Source organism: Sphaeramia orbicularis, chromosome 2 (genome assembly GCF_902148855.1).
Source record: "Sphaeramia orbicularis chromosome 2, fSphaOr1.1, whole genome shotgun sequence".
NCBI lineage: Eukaryota > Metazoa > Chordata > Actinopteri > Kurtiformes > Apogonidae > Sphaeramia > Sphaeramia orbicularis.
Window position 1 is genome coordinate 16,008,647 of NC_043958.1, and position 17,565 is coordinate 16,026,211.

At 38.2% G+C, this 17,565-nt stretch overlaps 2 protein-coding genes across 5 annotated transcripts in view; both read left to right on the forward strand.

Annotated features, from left to right (window-relative positions):
* LOC115434446 (ly6/PLAUR domain-containing protein 6-like) overlaps positions 1–17,565 on the forward strand; it is a 1,359,089-nt gene that overhangs the window by 202,890 nt on the left and 1,138,634 nt on the right.
* LOC115434240 (nck-associated protein 5-like) overlaps positions 1–17,565 on the forward strand; it is a 197,458-nt gene that overhangs the window by 152,774 nt on the left and 27,119 nt on the right. For all 5 annotated transcript variants that reach the window (XM_030156080.1, XM_030156088.1, XM_030156092.1 and 2 more), the window contains 5 exons: positions 9,152–9,256; positions 10,749–10,937; positions 11,774–15,345; positions 15,972–16,077; positions 17,128–17,215. In XM_030156080.1, the coding sequence (XP_030011940.1) occupies positions 9,152–9,256; positions 10,749–10,937; positions 11,774–15,345; positions 15,972–16,077; positions 17,128–17,215 (4,060 nt within the window). The remainder of the gene's footprint in view (positions 1–9,151; positions 9,257–10,748; positions 10,938–11,773; positions 15,346–15,971; positions 16,078–17,127; positions 17,216–17,565) is intronic.

The following is a 17,565-nucleotide window of genomic DNA, read 5'->3' on the forward strand; positions in this document are numbered from 1 at the left end:
CTAGCATTGTACACTGTAGATGAGTAGAAGGAAAAATATGTAGACAATCAGTGAATAGACTATTATTGTGGATGAGGACACCAGAGACAACCGTTAGCTTAGAAATGGATTTAGCTAACTTTGGAAGCACAAAACAGACTCTACCACAAATATACATATTGAACCTTTAAAGTCGAGGGCAACGATATTTACACTTAAACTATGATTTAATAGGTATAAAAATGAAAGAGAGAGGACATCATGTGGCAGATTTATTTTTTAAATTACACAGAAAAACAAAACTTCAACCGGTTTCCTGTGTAACAATCTAAACCTAAAGCCAACTGTATTTATATTCTTCACAACCCCCACATTCTTCATCCATCTCTCATCTTGAGTGGCTGAAAATTGCTTCAGTTCATCTCTAGCCCTTCGGAAAATACCAATTTACTGAAAAATGGCTGTGTGTGCATTCCAGGTTGAATTTTAAAGCGTAATTATGAGACAGACGGACCTGCCACTGTACGCTTTTCGCCCATTTATTGTCCGCGGCGATGCGCTATCGCACAGGCAATAAGGTCAGTTAGGAAAGTTGGGTTTCACATAATTGTCCAAATTGCCGTGGGGCTCGTCTGCTGTCAATATGAAAATAGCAAGCTGCTGACGGGGGTGTGTGTGTGTGTGTGTGTGTGTGTGTGTGTGTGGGGATAGCAGCTGTCAGTCTGTGCAGAAAAGAAGTGGGAAATACAGAGCTGAGAGACACAAAGGGAAGATAAGACGAGAGGGTGTGGAAATGTAGAGAAATGAGATAGTAGAGAAGCATGAGACGACAAGGAGGTAGAAGTGAAAAACTAAAATAAGGCACAAATGGAGTAAAAAAAAAAAAAAAACAGAGAGGGGAAAGAAATAACACGGCTGAGGGTGTGTTGTAAAGCTACTTGTCACTTCCAGCCATTTCCACTGCCATTATTGGACAGGCAGGGACACTGTGAAGCGAAACTGCAATATAAAAGGTTTGAAGAGGGGATATTGATGATACCACTGCGGAGCTCCAAGAGGTGCAATTTCACCGGAGTCGTGAATTAAGGCAACTGAAATATGATGGAGTCGTATCACATGGCATTCAGCCCAGTCTTTATGTGTATGATGTTTTTTTTTGCCTTTCCAATGTTATTTGACCATGCGTGTAAAAGACAGGTCATGGGAAGTGAATCCTCTTGTGCGTCTACATTATGACACATTTCAACAGTGACGCACATATACCCCTCTATAAGCACTGAAAGCATTTGTCACTGGAATATAACTTGACTACATGTTCCCTTGTTAATAATGAGGTTTCCATCATCAGCTAGTGATTCAGAGGAAGAATTAATCATATTGTGATCATCAAGCTGCTGCCCAAGTTTATTACGTCTGTTACAAACTGTGTAGGAAAGATGTCAGAACATCTATATTTAACAGTGTTATAAGATTTATATTTTGACCATTAGTCACAGTTGCATGTAATTAATGGCTGATCGAGTTCACATAATGTAGGAAAGAAAAAGTATATGAATAGGACAAATGAGGTAGAAACATATAAGTCTATTTTTCTATCTATCTATCTGTCTGTCTATCTATCTATCTATCTATCTATCTATCTATCTATCTATCTATCTATCTATCTATCTATCTATCTATCTATCTATCTATCTATCCATCTATCCATCCATCCATCCATCCAGCCAGCCAGCCAGCCAGCCAGCCAGCCAGCCAGCCAACCAACCAAAACATATTTCCATAGAATATAAAATCCCAGAATTTGAATGCATCATGATAAAATGTTCTCATTAGTTAATATTTACAATTACAGCTAATATCACATCATAAGTTCAACAATTTCAGGGCAGATTTTTAGTGTTGAAAGTTGAAGAAACCAAGTAATTTTTAGTGTTTGAGATTATTCTTTATGGTCAGAACATCAAGTAAATCTGCGCTGTTTCCCATGAAGTTGGAATAATTTTGTTTTCAGACACATTCCTCTTTTTATTCCTATGTATACAGAATAAATCACATTGTCACAATCATTTCATGTGAAGAGGTAAAAATATTTCTTCTAACTATACAGGTAACAGTGTAGATACAAAGCAATGGCACTTAACTTCACCTATTTCTAAGGTTCATGGATGACAAAAAATAGCTACAGTTTTTCTAAATAAATATATTTGCAGTTAAATAAAGTTCTTCTGTGTAACAGGTCAGGAAAACACTTAGAAAGTGTCTTAGAAATCTTGTTTTTTCTTGTTTTGTCGTTTACAAAATTGCTTTTGTCTTGTGTTTTGTTTTGTTTTTTTTCAGTTTCACATCGTTACATTTTCATAGTTTTTGTCTTATGGTTCTTCGTTGTTTTCATTTGTCACATCTACTTCTGTTTCATGAAATTTTCATCTTGTTACATTTTTTTAACTTTGTTTTGGTCATTATACATTTGTACATTTACATTCTTGTATTTTACATTGTTTTAGTCTCGTCACATTTTTTACTGTGTCTTGTTCGTTTGCTACTTACGTTTTTTGTCTTGTTTTTTAATGTTTAGATCTTGTAGCATTTTTCAAATGTTTTTTGTGTCTTTTATTATATTTTTTATGCTGTTCTCGTCTTGTTACATTTTTTCATTGTTTTCATCTTTATATCTTGTTACATCTTTTTAAATGCGTTTCACGTTACATCTTGTCTTTAAACTCATTTTATGTCTTCTGTGTTGTTTTCGTCTTATGACATTTGATATGCACCTATGGATACACAAAGAAATTATTTTTCAATATATGTAATTGTTTCTTCCAGTTGGTCTTGGTTATGTTAAATGTGGCTAAAATAAATAACCAATAATCCTCTTCAGAGACATTAAAAGTAAAGCATTGAGCTTGTTTTGCCTACTAACATAACTGTGTTGAGAATAGTTTATTAGTAAGTAAGAATAATCTATAATCAAGTTAAGTAAAGATACTTGAAAACTTTTGCACCACATAGTCATAAGAGTAAAAACAGGAGATTAATATTTTAAATTAATTGTAAAAATGGACATAATATGTAATATATATTTCATATTTGTGAGAACTTAAATAGTTATTAAATCCAATTTAATAAACCATTCATTCATATCTAATGAAATGGAAAATCTAAGCAGGCAGAATAGTCATTTGTTTTCTCTCCCAAAGCCTCGAGCAGAGAAGACTTAATCACCCATAAGAGTGTACTGTTTCCAATCTAGCTCTGGACCTTTTGCTTATCAGTAATTAAACGTTCTCTCCTTCCCTGTGGGCATCTTGAGTTTCTCTGATAAAGAACCATAATGCCTTTGATGCTAACTACACCAGCTCTGCCTGCAGCTCAATGCGGTTAGCTCCAAAAACACATATTCACATTGACTCACTTAAAAAAATAAAAATAAAAAATAAAAAAACAGCACAATGATGGTTTGACCAAACATGTAGAATATGCAAGTGGAAACAGCCAGTGCTCAGTCCCTTCCACTTCTAAGCTGCATATAAAATGTGACAGCCAAGCGGCAATTGAGTCGCCTATTACCGGACAAATGCTCGGTGTCTCCTGAGCCACCTCAGGGCCCCAAGGACACAGTGTGAACACCGTGACCTCATTATGCTCATGCAGTTTCAACACTCAAACATGAGCTGGTTGCAGCCGCTGACAACTGAAAGTTTCAGCTCAAACCAAAACTAATTAGAAGACTTTTAAAGACCAGCAGTAAATTGATTTCTTGGACAAAATTTGCACAGTTAGGTGAGATATTTAATGCAAATATCTCATCAGTCTCACTTAAATCTTGTCATATTCTGGGTGAGCCTCGGTCTTCCGTCGTGCAGCAGTTAAATGAAGCCTGGAGGTCTTGGAAAATCCTTTGTGATGAATCGGACTTCCACTATACGAGGTTGTGTGTGTTTCTGCTGTTGTGTTGCAGAAGCTCAGTCAGTGACTTTTTGACAGCTGCTGCCAATACTGATATATTTGTTTGGAAGCTGCCTATTACTGTTTTTCAGGCCTGATAGTCATTATATTGAAAAATGAAGAATGTCAGGCCAGAACTACTGAGAAGAGGAGCAGGAACACTGAGGACAAATGAAATCTACAAGAGTAGAAATAAACTCATTCCAGGATAGGAGCTGTTTTCGACAATCCTCGTTATTTTTATTAGGTTTTTCTGTCCATTTGAACTGTTTCTTTAACTGTGTACATTCTATATCTACAAACAGCAACAACTTGTGACCAAGATAAATATACTATTATTTATGTCCGTGTAAAAGACTGATTTTTGTTTAAGTGAAAGATGAATAAATCAGCTATTTTTAGATTTAAAACTCAGAACGGATCCAACACTAAAAAAAAGCTGGTGAGAATGAATCCAAAATCAACACATAAGATGAGGAAAATGTGTCACAATTATGATAAATAACCTAAAATATCATTCTATTTTAACCAGCTTCGTCAATTACACAATGCAGCCCTTGTAAGCATCTCATTGTCCGTTATTTCTTAGAAAACATAAATAATTTTAAATAACATTAGCCACTGCAGACAGGCAATGACAGGAGAATCAAGTATTCGATTTTCTTTTCTATTCAAAGCAACATCTCAATAAATGAATTCATTATATTGCCTGGCCAATTGTAGCAGCTTATTCATTACAGAAGTCATCCATTTTAATAAAGTATATCAAACTTATTCTTAATCAGACATTCCAGCTAAAATATAAATATAACCAGTGACAACATTAAACAATGGTTTTCTTCATATCCCAGAAAAACAAGACTGTTTTTCTTATTTTAAGGTTGATACATTTCTCGGTTTAATTTTTTAAATTGTATTATAAACAGCGGTGTTTATTTAGCTCATAATAAGCACAACTGGCTTACATGTTGATATTTTGTTCTAGATTTATGGTCTTTTAGTGGCTAGACATCTATTTTAGTTTACAGAACATGTGCTTACCCTGCTGGCAGATTGTTCTGCTTATCACAACACAATTTGTCTATATTTAAGAGCATTTGACTAATCTGTTCTCTCTTTTGCTAGGAAATCTCTGCTCTTCTACTTTAAAAAGAGACTATACATTTCTCTTTTGGCTCAGAGACAAATACAGTTATTTCAGGCATCATCTGATCATCAATAAGGCCAATATTTGTATGATATAGTTCATATATATATTATTTTTAATGCATAAATTTACATGTAATGGTTTTGACTTTGGCCTTGTTTAAGAGGCATACACTGGCCTTGATATTAATTATATTGAAATGTGAAACAATTAAGAAAATAAGCAGGAAAACTACACACGTAAGCCTTAATTATTTACCATAAAGGAAAAGAATCTTGTTAAATATGTTTTTCATTAGAAAACCTCTGTAAGAAAATGTATTATTTTGTTTTTCTTATTTAGAAGTAATAGTAAAACCTTATTTTATGAGCTAGTTCTAATTTTAATGTCCAATATGGTCTTTTAGTGACTTTTTATTCTAATTTGAAATAATCCTTCCAAGCAAAATTAGCTTACCCTGTTTCCAGAAGTAGTTTTGGTTTAAATGATCTTGTTTCTCTTCTGCAGTCAAGTTTCTACTTTTGTTTCTTTAAAATTGGACAATTAAGTTCTGTCAACTCCAAGACAATCACACGAATTTAAAGCCTTAACTGGCCATCAATAAAAGGCCAATATTTGCATGATATATTACAGCTCTCGTGCATTAATTCACATTTAACATTTTTGACTTTGGCTTTCAGCCTCGAGCTCAGAGAAGTTTGAGGAGGCGTCCAACCCGGCCGTGTCATTTACCCTTCCCTTTCAGCGTCTCCCAGCACGACCCCGTGACACTATTGACTGAATGCTTGATGAGGATGCTGAGGAGGTGAAATCCGGCACCCGACGATAAGATCAGGGCCTCGAGTGACACCTCAGCCACTCCCATCCCTGGTGGAAGGGCTGGTGGCAAGGGCCGGCATTACCGCATTAGAGCATCATAGGTTTTACTGGAATGACTTTAAAAACATGCACCAAAAATCAAACAAATACTTTAACTTAGACTAAATTATCTGCTTTATCTTCTTAGAAATACAGAACAGACATGGATACATTTAGAGCCTGAATAATAATGAGAATAAATAATCAAATGCATAAAAAGTTATTGTATATATAATTCAAACTAGTACTTTAACTGTAAATGAGCCATTGAAAAAGAGAATAAGTGAAACACAACTGCAGATAAAATCACTTTTCTTTTGATTTCCTTTCAATGTTAAGGGTTTGTAGTATATAAAAATTAAAAAAAATGTCAATAGTTATTGTTTTCTGATGTAATTAATTCTTTTATCGGACTTGTTTTAGCTTCTAAGCATTTCACAACACAGCAGATATAATTAAATCTAGAAAATTTCCAAATATAAAAATAAATAAACTTTTACTCTACTTGTAAAACTGAGGGCTTCATCATTTTTAGCTTCAGTAAATGTGTGATTTAATAAATGTGAAGGATTTTCTCTTAAATTAACCAGAAAATAAAATAAACAGGGATCTGAAGTTAGTTAATTTATGCAGAAACTACAGAAATAGAACTACTGCTAGTGCACCTCTAAAACAAAAAATGAAACAGAAATTAAAAAGTACACCGACAGTAAAAGTTTAGAAGTGAAAATTCCTGTACAGAGATGCAGAGCTTCATGTTTTATACATTCCAAAAATAGTATGAGCTTTTTCATCTTATCTGTGTGCTGAAAAGACTGAAAAGTGGGCATCGATCTGTTTCCATGGCACCATTACTATGTAGTCACTGACAGTAGGAAGTCTCTTTGAAAGCTCCTTCACAGGCTCACGCTAATACAAAAAAGAGCTTCTCCTTTGGATGTTTGTGCCGAATGTTGCACAGAGAGAAACGTAGGCCGCTTCTGTTTTGGCCACGGGCAAAATAATGCAGCTTGTTTGCTCTTAAGAGACAAAAGAGAAACTTGAGTTTTTCTATCATTAGGAGCTGTGTTTTTCCACTCAAATCATGCTCAGAGGACGTCTTGCAGAACAAGAAAAAAAAGTCAATAGCAACTGTCAGCATCGTGTTTTATGTGATGGTTGTAAAGTCATCGATAAATCTTATTTTTATATTTTAGAATGGGTATGACAGAATGAGTTTTTGAGCTCGGTTTCCATTTGCTGAGGGTGACTTTCACTTTTATAACATGCTCCTCTGTTGATAAATATGAGTGCTGGGTTTAAAGCATGAAACGTGCATTTCTTTTACTAAAATTCTACTGTAAAACTAAGCCATTGAGCTCAGAAAATAAATGTATTTGTATACTCCCTCAGTGAGCATTAGATTTACCCGCGGCAGGAAATGCAGCATCAGATCAAGCATATTTCCACTTTAGGTTTTTATTTGAGCAGCGGGAACGCAGCGTAATTAAGTTCTGAGATTAATATGTGGAAATGTATTTAGTTTTGTATCCTTCCCTCTTAACTGGATAAGTCAAATATGAAGAGGAGAAGAGGCCACGGACGAGCGCAGGAATGAAAAAAAAGAAAAATCAAAGGAATCCCTTACTCCCTGATGCAATTATTTTCTATTCGCATTAGTTTTTTTCCAGCTGATGACATTAATGACTTTGAGCGTGGAGTACGAATCAGTGGTGCCAGTGGAGACGGATTTTTGAGGCTGGAATAATATTCTTCAGTCTCAATGTACGGTATAGCCTTGGAAATGTTGAGAAAGACATTCAAATTAGTAGTTACGAGATTATGAAATGCATAAAAATATCAGGCGTTTAAGCAAATTGAGACTCAATACAGCCTAAGTGTGTTTTTACCTTTAAGACCAGGAGCGACATTTTAAGGCAACATTAAATGCTTCTATCATTTTTATCATTTATCATGTTTTAACACCAGTTGCACTTTTCTAGCTTTAAGACCAAGCGTGGCATTTGTGTGACTTTTACCTTGAAGTGCATCATTTCTGTTTTGTTTTGTTTTGTTTTTTTTACTTTTAAGGCTTGGTGCAACATTTTAAGACGAGGTGCAGCATTTTTGCATTTAAGACTGGGTGTGATGTTAACATGTGTTAAGACAATGGGCAAAACTTGTGTGTTTTCACCATTTATGTGTTTTTATTTGAGCCCAGGTCCAGTGTTTGCACATTTTAAACTTTGAGGCCAGGGGCTACATTTGTCTGTTTTTATATTCAAGATTTTGTATCATCTTTTTCCATCAACACCACATGCAGTGTTTGAATGTTTTCACCTTTAAGACAGTGTGACATTTGTGTTTTTACCTTTAATCCATGAAGACCGAGAACTATTTTTGTAGTGACTTCCAAATGAACCTTTAACTTTTCCTAAGTGATTTATCACCAATTTTCACAATAGTATCCTGTACATTTAGCATTTGTCAGTGAAAATCATGTATTTTCCCACATTAGATTTACTAATTATGGAGATGCTCATAAAAGCTCTGAGTAAATTCAGTGAGTTGTTATTATTATTATCATTATTATTATTATTATTATTATTATTATTATTATTATTATTATTATTATTATTATTATTATTATTATTATTATTTCAATGTACTGAGATTAGTAGTTCAAAGGTTATTAAACATTTCAGATCAGTAGATGATTTAGGTCTTAGAGGGTTAAACTTTGTGATGTGTGCACATTTTCTGCAACTTTTGAGTGATTTAATGTGTGTTTTAGTTATAAGACCAAGTGCAATGCTTGCATGTTTTTTGTGTTTATACCTTCAATACTAGGCCTGATATTTGTGTGTTTTCCCTCAAGGCTGAGTGCAATATTCACATGTTTTACCCTTAAGTCTGAAATTTGTGTGTTCTTCCTTCCAATATTTACACATTTTTACATTTGAGACCAGGTGTAATGTTAACATGTTTTGCAGGTTTGCGCATTTTTACCCTTAAGGCTGATGACAGCAGTGATGTTTTGCGAACAGTGCCTAGAGCTCACTGGCTTTATACAGTAACAGTAAAAGTGTATCAATGAGATGCTAATAGAACCATTTGAAGTCAGGTCCCATGCAGTGTATTCACATGCTGCAAAGGAAAAGAATCCTCCTACCATTCTGCACACAGCGAGGCTCTTTTCAGATTCTCATCAAAACTCACTGTGTCCTTCCATGTGCCTTTCAGAAACTCCACTCCCGCATCATGGATCTATCTGCGGCAGACCTACTTCTGGAGCCAGAGCGAAGCAAGGCCTTCCTGCTTTCCAGGAATACTGACTCTCCGTCTAATGTAAGTTTAATGGGAAACACGCAGGAAGGAGTCGATGTATTTTTCTATTTCTTGAGCTGTATGAATAGTTCAGGTACCATAACCGCAGCACCACCCCTTAAAGAAATCATTACAAGATATTAAGATACAGCTCTGACTATCTGATGTCGTGACCCCTCATCTGCTCGCAGCAGGAAGAACTGGCAGTATCACCCAGCACTAAGAGGAATAAATCCTTGTCATATTACCAGAAAACCATCGATTGGGACTCGTCTTCAGTAAAAAGGACTCCATAGGACAGTGTGGTACATTAGTCATCTTATGTATTATGCATTAAAGCCTGAAAATGAGTTGAGCCCATTCTTTTGCCCTTTTTCCCCTCTGAGAATGCCACCTGATAAACTTTCATATGAGCTGTGAGACCAGAAGAAGAATGAGGAAATGGAATGGTAATGCCCGAGATGTGATTTATAAATGATCCTGTTAGCTAAATGCACAAAAGTACCTCACCTCTTTAAATAGGCTGTATGAAGTCATGCACACAAGTGGCACTTGTGTGCATCACTACGAGATTAGTGAAATATAACCTGTAACTCTTGCATTTGCATTTGTTTCACACACTCTGATTTTCTGAAATGATCCACTCATTATTATTATAGTGTCTCCCCTAAGATTTAAGGGAAACTCAAACATTGCTTTTATTATATTTCTCTTTTCATTAATCCTCTGATCAAGAACATATGATCTGTTTTCTTGTTGCTTGTTTTTTGGAAAATTTCATGAAAATGTTGGGAGATTACAAGCACTACTTTGGTTATTCTAAGTCCATCAATGATCAGACTTTTTTATTTAGTAACGTCAGAAAATGGTCTTCTAGTGGCATGAAACTGTTTGATAAAACTGCAAAGAATTTGATTAGTTTTGTAATGATAATAAAACTATATTGTATTTCTACATGATAAAATAAATGCTGTAAATTTACTTATTATCTACACTTTTTTATCCTTGTAAATCTGGAATTATAACCACAATTATATGCTGAAATTTAGCTGAATATCATGTAGTTTAGTGCCAAGGCTGTGGACTTGTGTGTGAGTGATGTCCATTGAAGTCGAGTATTGCATTTTTTCCAACAAATCCATCCCAGTCATGTGAATTATTATTCTTCCGTTAACTGTGAAGGTTTTCTATCTGTAAATATCCTTAAAATAACAGAAAAGAGTCAAGTACTTATTGGAAAATTGCTGAAACTGATGCTGAAGATGGAGAGGAAAGAGTATTGTTTGGAATATATGTTTTGAGGAAAGAGTATTGTTTGGAATATATGTTTTTTTATGAATTTTCTCAACACAACAAAAGAAACGTGCTGATATGAATCACATTTTAGGCTTGTTGAGATACGTAGTTTTTGTCTAATCCTGTTCAGGAAATCCTACTTCTATTGCTGTTGCAATGTTACAACTGCGGGTCACAGAGGGTTAAGGAAACCTTGTTCATTTTCCTTGTCTTACAGGAGGTCCAGTTGAACGGAAAAGCCGGTTTCCCTGTGACCAAGTGTCTGAGCCAGCTGAGTCTGACAGTGCCAGCCCCTGTATACCCTCGCAGCAGCTGTAGCAGCAGCGAGTTGTCCTTGTCAAGTGCGTGCAGCGAATTCTCCAGTGGCTCATACACCTGGAATGATGGACGCTCCTGTGGGAAAATGGTACAAAAAAAAAAAAAAATGACAGTCATACCAGCTACCTAGCTTACTACTCAAGGATCTCCTCAGGTTTTTATTATCTCTGCTCTGTGACCATTATTAAAATTTTCAAGGTAAGAGGCAATTCAGCTATTTTAGAATAAAAAGTCATTTTATTTAGAGGGAAGGGCATATTAATATGGCTCAGAAGACAGATGATGCATCCTGATATTGTTTGTCAGTAGCACATTATTCATTGCATGATTGTGGACTTTATAAGGGCATTATGGCAAATTTCCTGCAAAATTGGGTTCTTTAATCATAAAAAAAAAATGAAAATATGACAAAAATAAAAATGTACCTGATGCATATAGGAAGCAGAAAACAAAAATTAAAAAACAAAATTAGAATTTCAGTAAAACAACTGAAAAAGCACGACACAAAGTGTAGTACAGGAACCACAGTGCAGATCTATTATCAGTATCAAATGGATTTGTTGAATATTGGACTTTTAATTAAAAATAAATGTTTGGGGGTTTTTTTATGAATCCTGCCCCTTTCAATTTTTGTAAATCCTGGATTGCCTGAAAAATCCAAGCATGTAAACTAAAGACAAATTAAAACAAAACCAAAAAATTATAATATATATAATATTTGAATTTAGAATATTTGAATATTATATTTGAATATTTAGAATATTTGTCCTTTTATGGATTGTTTGTTAGTGGCTTATGAGATACACTGTAACCTTTATTATTATTACCAAAATCTTTGCCTGAATAGGCACTTTGATTTTCTTCAGAAACAATAAAATATCATATATCAGCTGGTTTGACTACCTGTGTCTTTCCACCTCATAGTCATCACTGACGTGGGAGAAGAGATTGAGTCTAGGCTCATCAGCTCCCAGTAACATCTGCGCCCCCCTGGAGGAGCAGCTCCCCACCAGACGCAAGGAGAGCCATATACTGGAGGGCCTGAGAAAGCTCCAGAGGAAGAAACACAGGAGTGCCTCCACATCCAAGGTCTCCAAGTCAGGCTATAAAGACTGCATGAACTCCAACGAGGGCATCTACTCCCTGGGTATCAAGAGTAGCAGTAAAGGGGTGTCCAAGCCTAACAATGTGGGTAGAACTGCAGCTGCTGGGAGCAAGAAGTTTTCTTACGATTCTGATGATGCAGATGATGAATTGGCTCAGTCTAGTCGTGGAGATAATATTCCCACCAAAGACAGCTGGTTTTATTGTAAGAAGCTCTCCCACAGCATCTCGGACAGTTTATGTAGCTGGGAGGGGCTTCAGGACAGTGGAGGAGGAGATAATAATAGCTCAGCTACAAAACACCCCCCTGGTTATGACTCTAAAGAGCGACCTGAGAAGCTCATGAGTTTTATTAACAGTTTTCTCCCAGAGGGAAGCCGGACATCAGCCTTCAGTAAACCATGCAAGCTGCTCATGAACCCTTCTGACTCAGAGGGTCCCAGTCGCCTCTCAGACATGGATGATACTGAGGAACTAAACTCTGAGTCCAGTGATATCCGGATGTCCTTTTTCCAGCCAGCAGAGCAAGTAGAGAGGGAGCCCAAAAGGCTGTCCAGAGACGCTGCCAAGCTGCTTCCACACCAGCACTTGCGAAAAGACCAGGCACGGACCCAGTCTGCAGATGGTAGGCCCAGGCCTTTCAGTCTGATTAAGGCACCCAAAGGGGACAAGTGTACTCAGTCTGAGGAAAGCATCTTAGCAATATTTGATGCAGAGGGGGAGCCCATTGAACTCTGTGCTCAGAAGCTCACAGCAGGTGTTAGACCACAAAATGAGTTTCAAGGTGGCAAGGCAGTGGCGAATTACGCAGAACTAGTGCCCCAAGAAAGGCCGACAAGGCAAAAATCAGCTAATGCAAGAAACTACACTGTTCTTGAGTCTCCAGAAAAGCCATCGGAATATCAGAGCAGAATTAGAAAATCAAGCAATGGGAGGGAGGGCAGTGAAGAGAGGCGGTCAATGCAGTTGACACCACAAAGAAAATTGATCAAACCTCCAAGCAGTAGAGCTGATAAGGGTCATTCTATTCCACCTATGAATGATCCTGTAGGAACCAAGACTGGTGGTTCAAAGATACCGGGTCACAAATCTTCAGGATCCCCTCTGAGATTGTCAAAGGGCTCCACCACAGAACCAAGTAACAGTGGAAAGTCGGGGCTGTCTGCTCAGGAGAAGTCCCCCTTGTCTCCTACAGTTAAAATGTCTAGGTACATCAAGAACCCTGGAAACTGCTCACAGAGCCCGAAGGCAGTAAACTCCAAGCTACCAAGTAGGGCTGAATGGAGTAAGACCTCCTCTGGTTCCCCTCACCTCGCAAGGCGGCACTTGGAGTATAATGACAATGGCGAACAGCCAACCAGAGACAAACACTGTGAAACTAGCAAAAATAAACTCAGGTCCCCTTCTCCTCCCCCACCCCCTGGCCGCACAACGTCCTTACTGATTAGACCAAATTATGAGGGGTCACCTCAAGCACATAAGGCAGGGGCGGCTCAACAATGCACCCCAACCACTGCGAGGGGCCCTCCACCGAGTTATCACCCCTCAGTTGTACCAAATATGCAAGCCACGCTTCCCATTAAAGATAAAGACTGTTTAGACCTAGATGCAGGCTACGGGACTGCACTTGCACCTCAGAAACTGGTGGACAAAACCAGTCAGCACCTTCAAAAGTCCCCTGCCATTACTCAGACACCCACTAAAGGCACTTCAAAGCGGACTACCATGAAAGACTACCTCCCTTCTGCAAACTCAGGGTGTGCTCCAGAACCTGAAAATGCACCTAAAACCTCAAAGAATGTCCCTCCTCCCTACAGTGCCCTCAGAGGGTCCTCACTTCAGAACTCATTTACAAGTAAAAGAGGATCTACCAATGAAAGTGTTCATCAGTTAGTGCAGAAGACCTCTGTTAGTTTACCATTATCACTTCAGGAATCCAATCAAAGTAAAACAGAGCCACAAAATGGTAAAGCTATTATCAGCCCACCCAGCTCAGTGGTTTCACCAAGTGCAGCAGAAAAAGCCTCAAAGACTCGCATCCCAATGGGGTTTAAAGCATTTTTAAAATCACCTCCCAGCCATAAAAACAGCCCCTCTGTACCAGGCAAACATGAGAAAGATCATATCAACTCAGTCTCCAAGGAGACTGTGACTTCAAATGCTTCTACCCAGTGTGACAGCTCACAGCCAGTGTACAGTATTGATTCACCACCCAACACATCTATCTCAGAGGGGAAAGGTGAGGCCCAGTGTAGGTCGCAGGAAGAGGAAGTACACACAACTGTGTTAGCAGATGAGGGCGACAGTTGTGATAAAGGGAAAAGGGGTAGCCAACTTTTCTCCAGATCCATATCTGTCACTACCAAACCTCATCTAAAGCCGGCCTTGGGGATGAATGGGGCCAAAGCACGCAGCCAGAGCTTCAGCACTAACTACATGGAGAAACCTAACATCAACGTGTTGGACGGACCTGGAAAAATCCGAACTCAGATCATCACAAACTCAGGGGAAAGGGGAAACTCGCTGTCAAGACAGAGTTCTTTAGAAGTACCTACTGAGAGCCCTATCCACTCCCCCAGAAGCAGGCTCAGCCACTATGGAGGCATGACAGGGTCAAATAGTCACAATATCTTCCCTGAGAGAACTCCGAAATCAGGCTCCAAAGGTGAGGGGTCACAGGTAATCACATCACCTTCTCAAAAAGAGGTACGTAGCTTGCCCATCACCGATAGGACTGGTGTAAACAATGCCCGAAAGCCAGCAAAAGTTGCCTCGCATCCACAGTTTCAGCCTGCATCCTCTTGTGTCCATAGTTTAGAAAACACAATACATGAGACACAAGGCTTAGCAGCCACCCTTAATGAGCCAGATTTTAGCAGGGAAGTCAAAACCCAGACAGATCCCGCAAACAAGCCCCTAGATATGGAAGCAAAAAAAATCAGCCCAACAGCCTGCACCATCGAAGAGAAAGTCATGATGGGAATCGAAGAGAATGTGCAAAAATGTCAAGAGCAGGAGAAGGTCGCTGCCACCGAGGCTAAGCAGAAGACAGGCCCCTCTCTGGCCAACTGGTTCGGCTTCCGTAAGAGCAAACTCCCAGCACTGAGTGGTAAGAAAGCAGACTCTCCCAAGGGGAAGGAGGAAAAGAAGGAGCTGAAGATCGGATCGGTGCTCGGAGGCAAACAGATGAAGTCTGACAAGAAGAAGGATAAGAAGAAAAATGATATCCAGCCGAAAGACAGTCAGGAGGGACAGAATCTGTCTGAGATGAACAACAAGCTGAGCTCCATCATGGACCACTGCAACAATCAGATGGGTCAGATTGCAAGTCAGATCCAGTGTACGACAGCCTTCATTGGCAAAGACCAGTTTGTGAAGGAGCTTCTTGGCAGGTTGGTAAAGCTTGTTTTTATTTACGACTCAAGAGTGAATTATCTCTAATCAATGAGATGCTGTTTATTTGTTCTTGTCACAGACTCTTCGAGGAATTGTCTCTTAGTCCACTGAATCTGCACTTTGAAATAAATTGTTTGTCAAACTAAATAAACATGAGCCATTGTTGCATTTAAACGTGAGTGTTCTGTGAAAATGACAAACAGCACTAACAGAAGCTGTCTGTTTGAGTTATGACTCCACTCCAGTGAGCATAAGCAGTTCTTGGACACAGCATCCAGACACACAGTCAGCACACTTCAAGAAAAGTATCTTTGAGCAGGGAAAGCTCCACATTTCACACATTTCACACCCATCACTTCATTGATTTCCCACTTCAAATCACAGCTGACAGTTTTTATCCAATGGACCTACAGCAAATCACTCGAAAGGGTGGTGCTTCATAGAAACCCTTAAACATTTAATACCATTACTTGGCGTGTACTTTTATGTTTGCCAGCACATTGTGGACTGAAAGAGGAGGTCACTGCAATTTATCAGCAGGCTCACTTTCTACCTGCCAAGTTGATAAAAGAGGAACTTAGCTCAGAGAAATAATAACAGATCAAATCTTATTTCCTCGCAGGACTTCTGTGAAGGGTAGCTCTGTGGCCGCATCGCCACCTGAGATCTCTACACCCAAGAAACACAGCGAAATGAAGGGAGATGTGGAGATCTGTCCAGATACTGCTGTAAGTAAGCAAACATGCCACCGTAATAGAACTTTATGATGCTGGGGCCTGTTTGTTAGGCCCTTGTTGGACTGTTTGAAGAGGCTTCACATACACATGCAAATCCCTACAGGTTTTTCTCTCTGGTACAGTACATGTTCACAAACACATCAACACTGCCGCCTCTTCACCATCAAATCCCCTGAAAGCTCACTATTGATTCACATTGTGTTCTGACTCAGCCTACAATTCATCGCCTACTTTTTGATTATCTACCCTAGTCGGTGCTGTTGTTTTTTTCCCACAACTATATCTCATACAGAGGCAGCCAAAATGCAATGTAGAAACTTAAATGAGGCTCCACTGAGCAGCTTGATTCTATAAATCATATTGATACTTGGTAAGAAAAAGGGAAAAAATTTTGACCTTGTGGATTTATTCTGTATTATCAGTCAGTCAAAAGACCAAAAATGATGGAACGGCTGAGTGCTTGAGTGAGCCTGAAATAAAAAAAAAAAAAAAAAAAGTCAGACGACTATAAAAAAACAGTAAAAGGAGCAGACTGAATGAAGGACGGGAATGACAAAAAGAGTCTCACTGCATAATGCAGGAAATTTAATCCAGATGATGTGGATTTTTGATAACATGGAGGAGCCCCTTATCACACCCACTCAATTTGACAAAGAGGCCATTTAATACCATCCTCCAAGTCGTCCCTTCTATCTCCTCCCCACAGAAATACAACAAAGGAGCGACCCTTTTTGACCTACAAGCTTCGTTTTGCGCCGCCCTAAAACCACTTCTTTTTTTAAAGTAAAATAGCCAAATTGAAGTAAGACATGAAAGTAATGTACCTACTTTGTTCTGAACAAAATAAATTTCACAAAACTAGAAGTTTGTCTCTCTGTCTACAAGCTGGATGTTTTTAATTCGGATTCTTCTCCTGCAATGGATATGTTTTATTTACTGTAACACATGATATGCATACAGCTACGTATCTATTCAAAGACAAATATTAGTAAATGTGGTATGATTTTGATATATTTCTCTTCTTTTCCTCATTTATTTTAGCTCCTTATCATGAGTCAAAAGATGAACCCCAGGGCTGAAAATGAAGAGGGACGCATCATAGACACTGCCTGTCAAGACCACATGATAGGTAAGACTTGTCATAAAACAATATGGCAACAAAAACCAGGAAAGCTTGGTCTTTATACAGCAAAAAACAAACTTTTGTGGGAATCATAAATGTATTGATTAAACAAGAAGTTTCTTTGCTGTTCTGCCATTGCTTCATCACAAGTTCACTTCATTGCTTCCATGCACTCGACGCTCAGATTTGTAACGGTTTACCTCATGCCTGTACAGTTCTGTCATTCTAAACGACAAAAGGGGCTGTGAGGAATCAAATGGCGCAACAGAGCATTAACACATTTTTACAGTCGTGATTTCCTGATGTGATTGACAACTCAATTCCTTCGCTGCCTGATTCACCTCGCTGCCAGACTG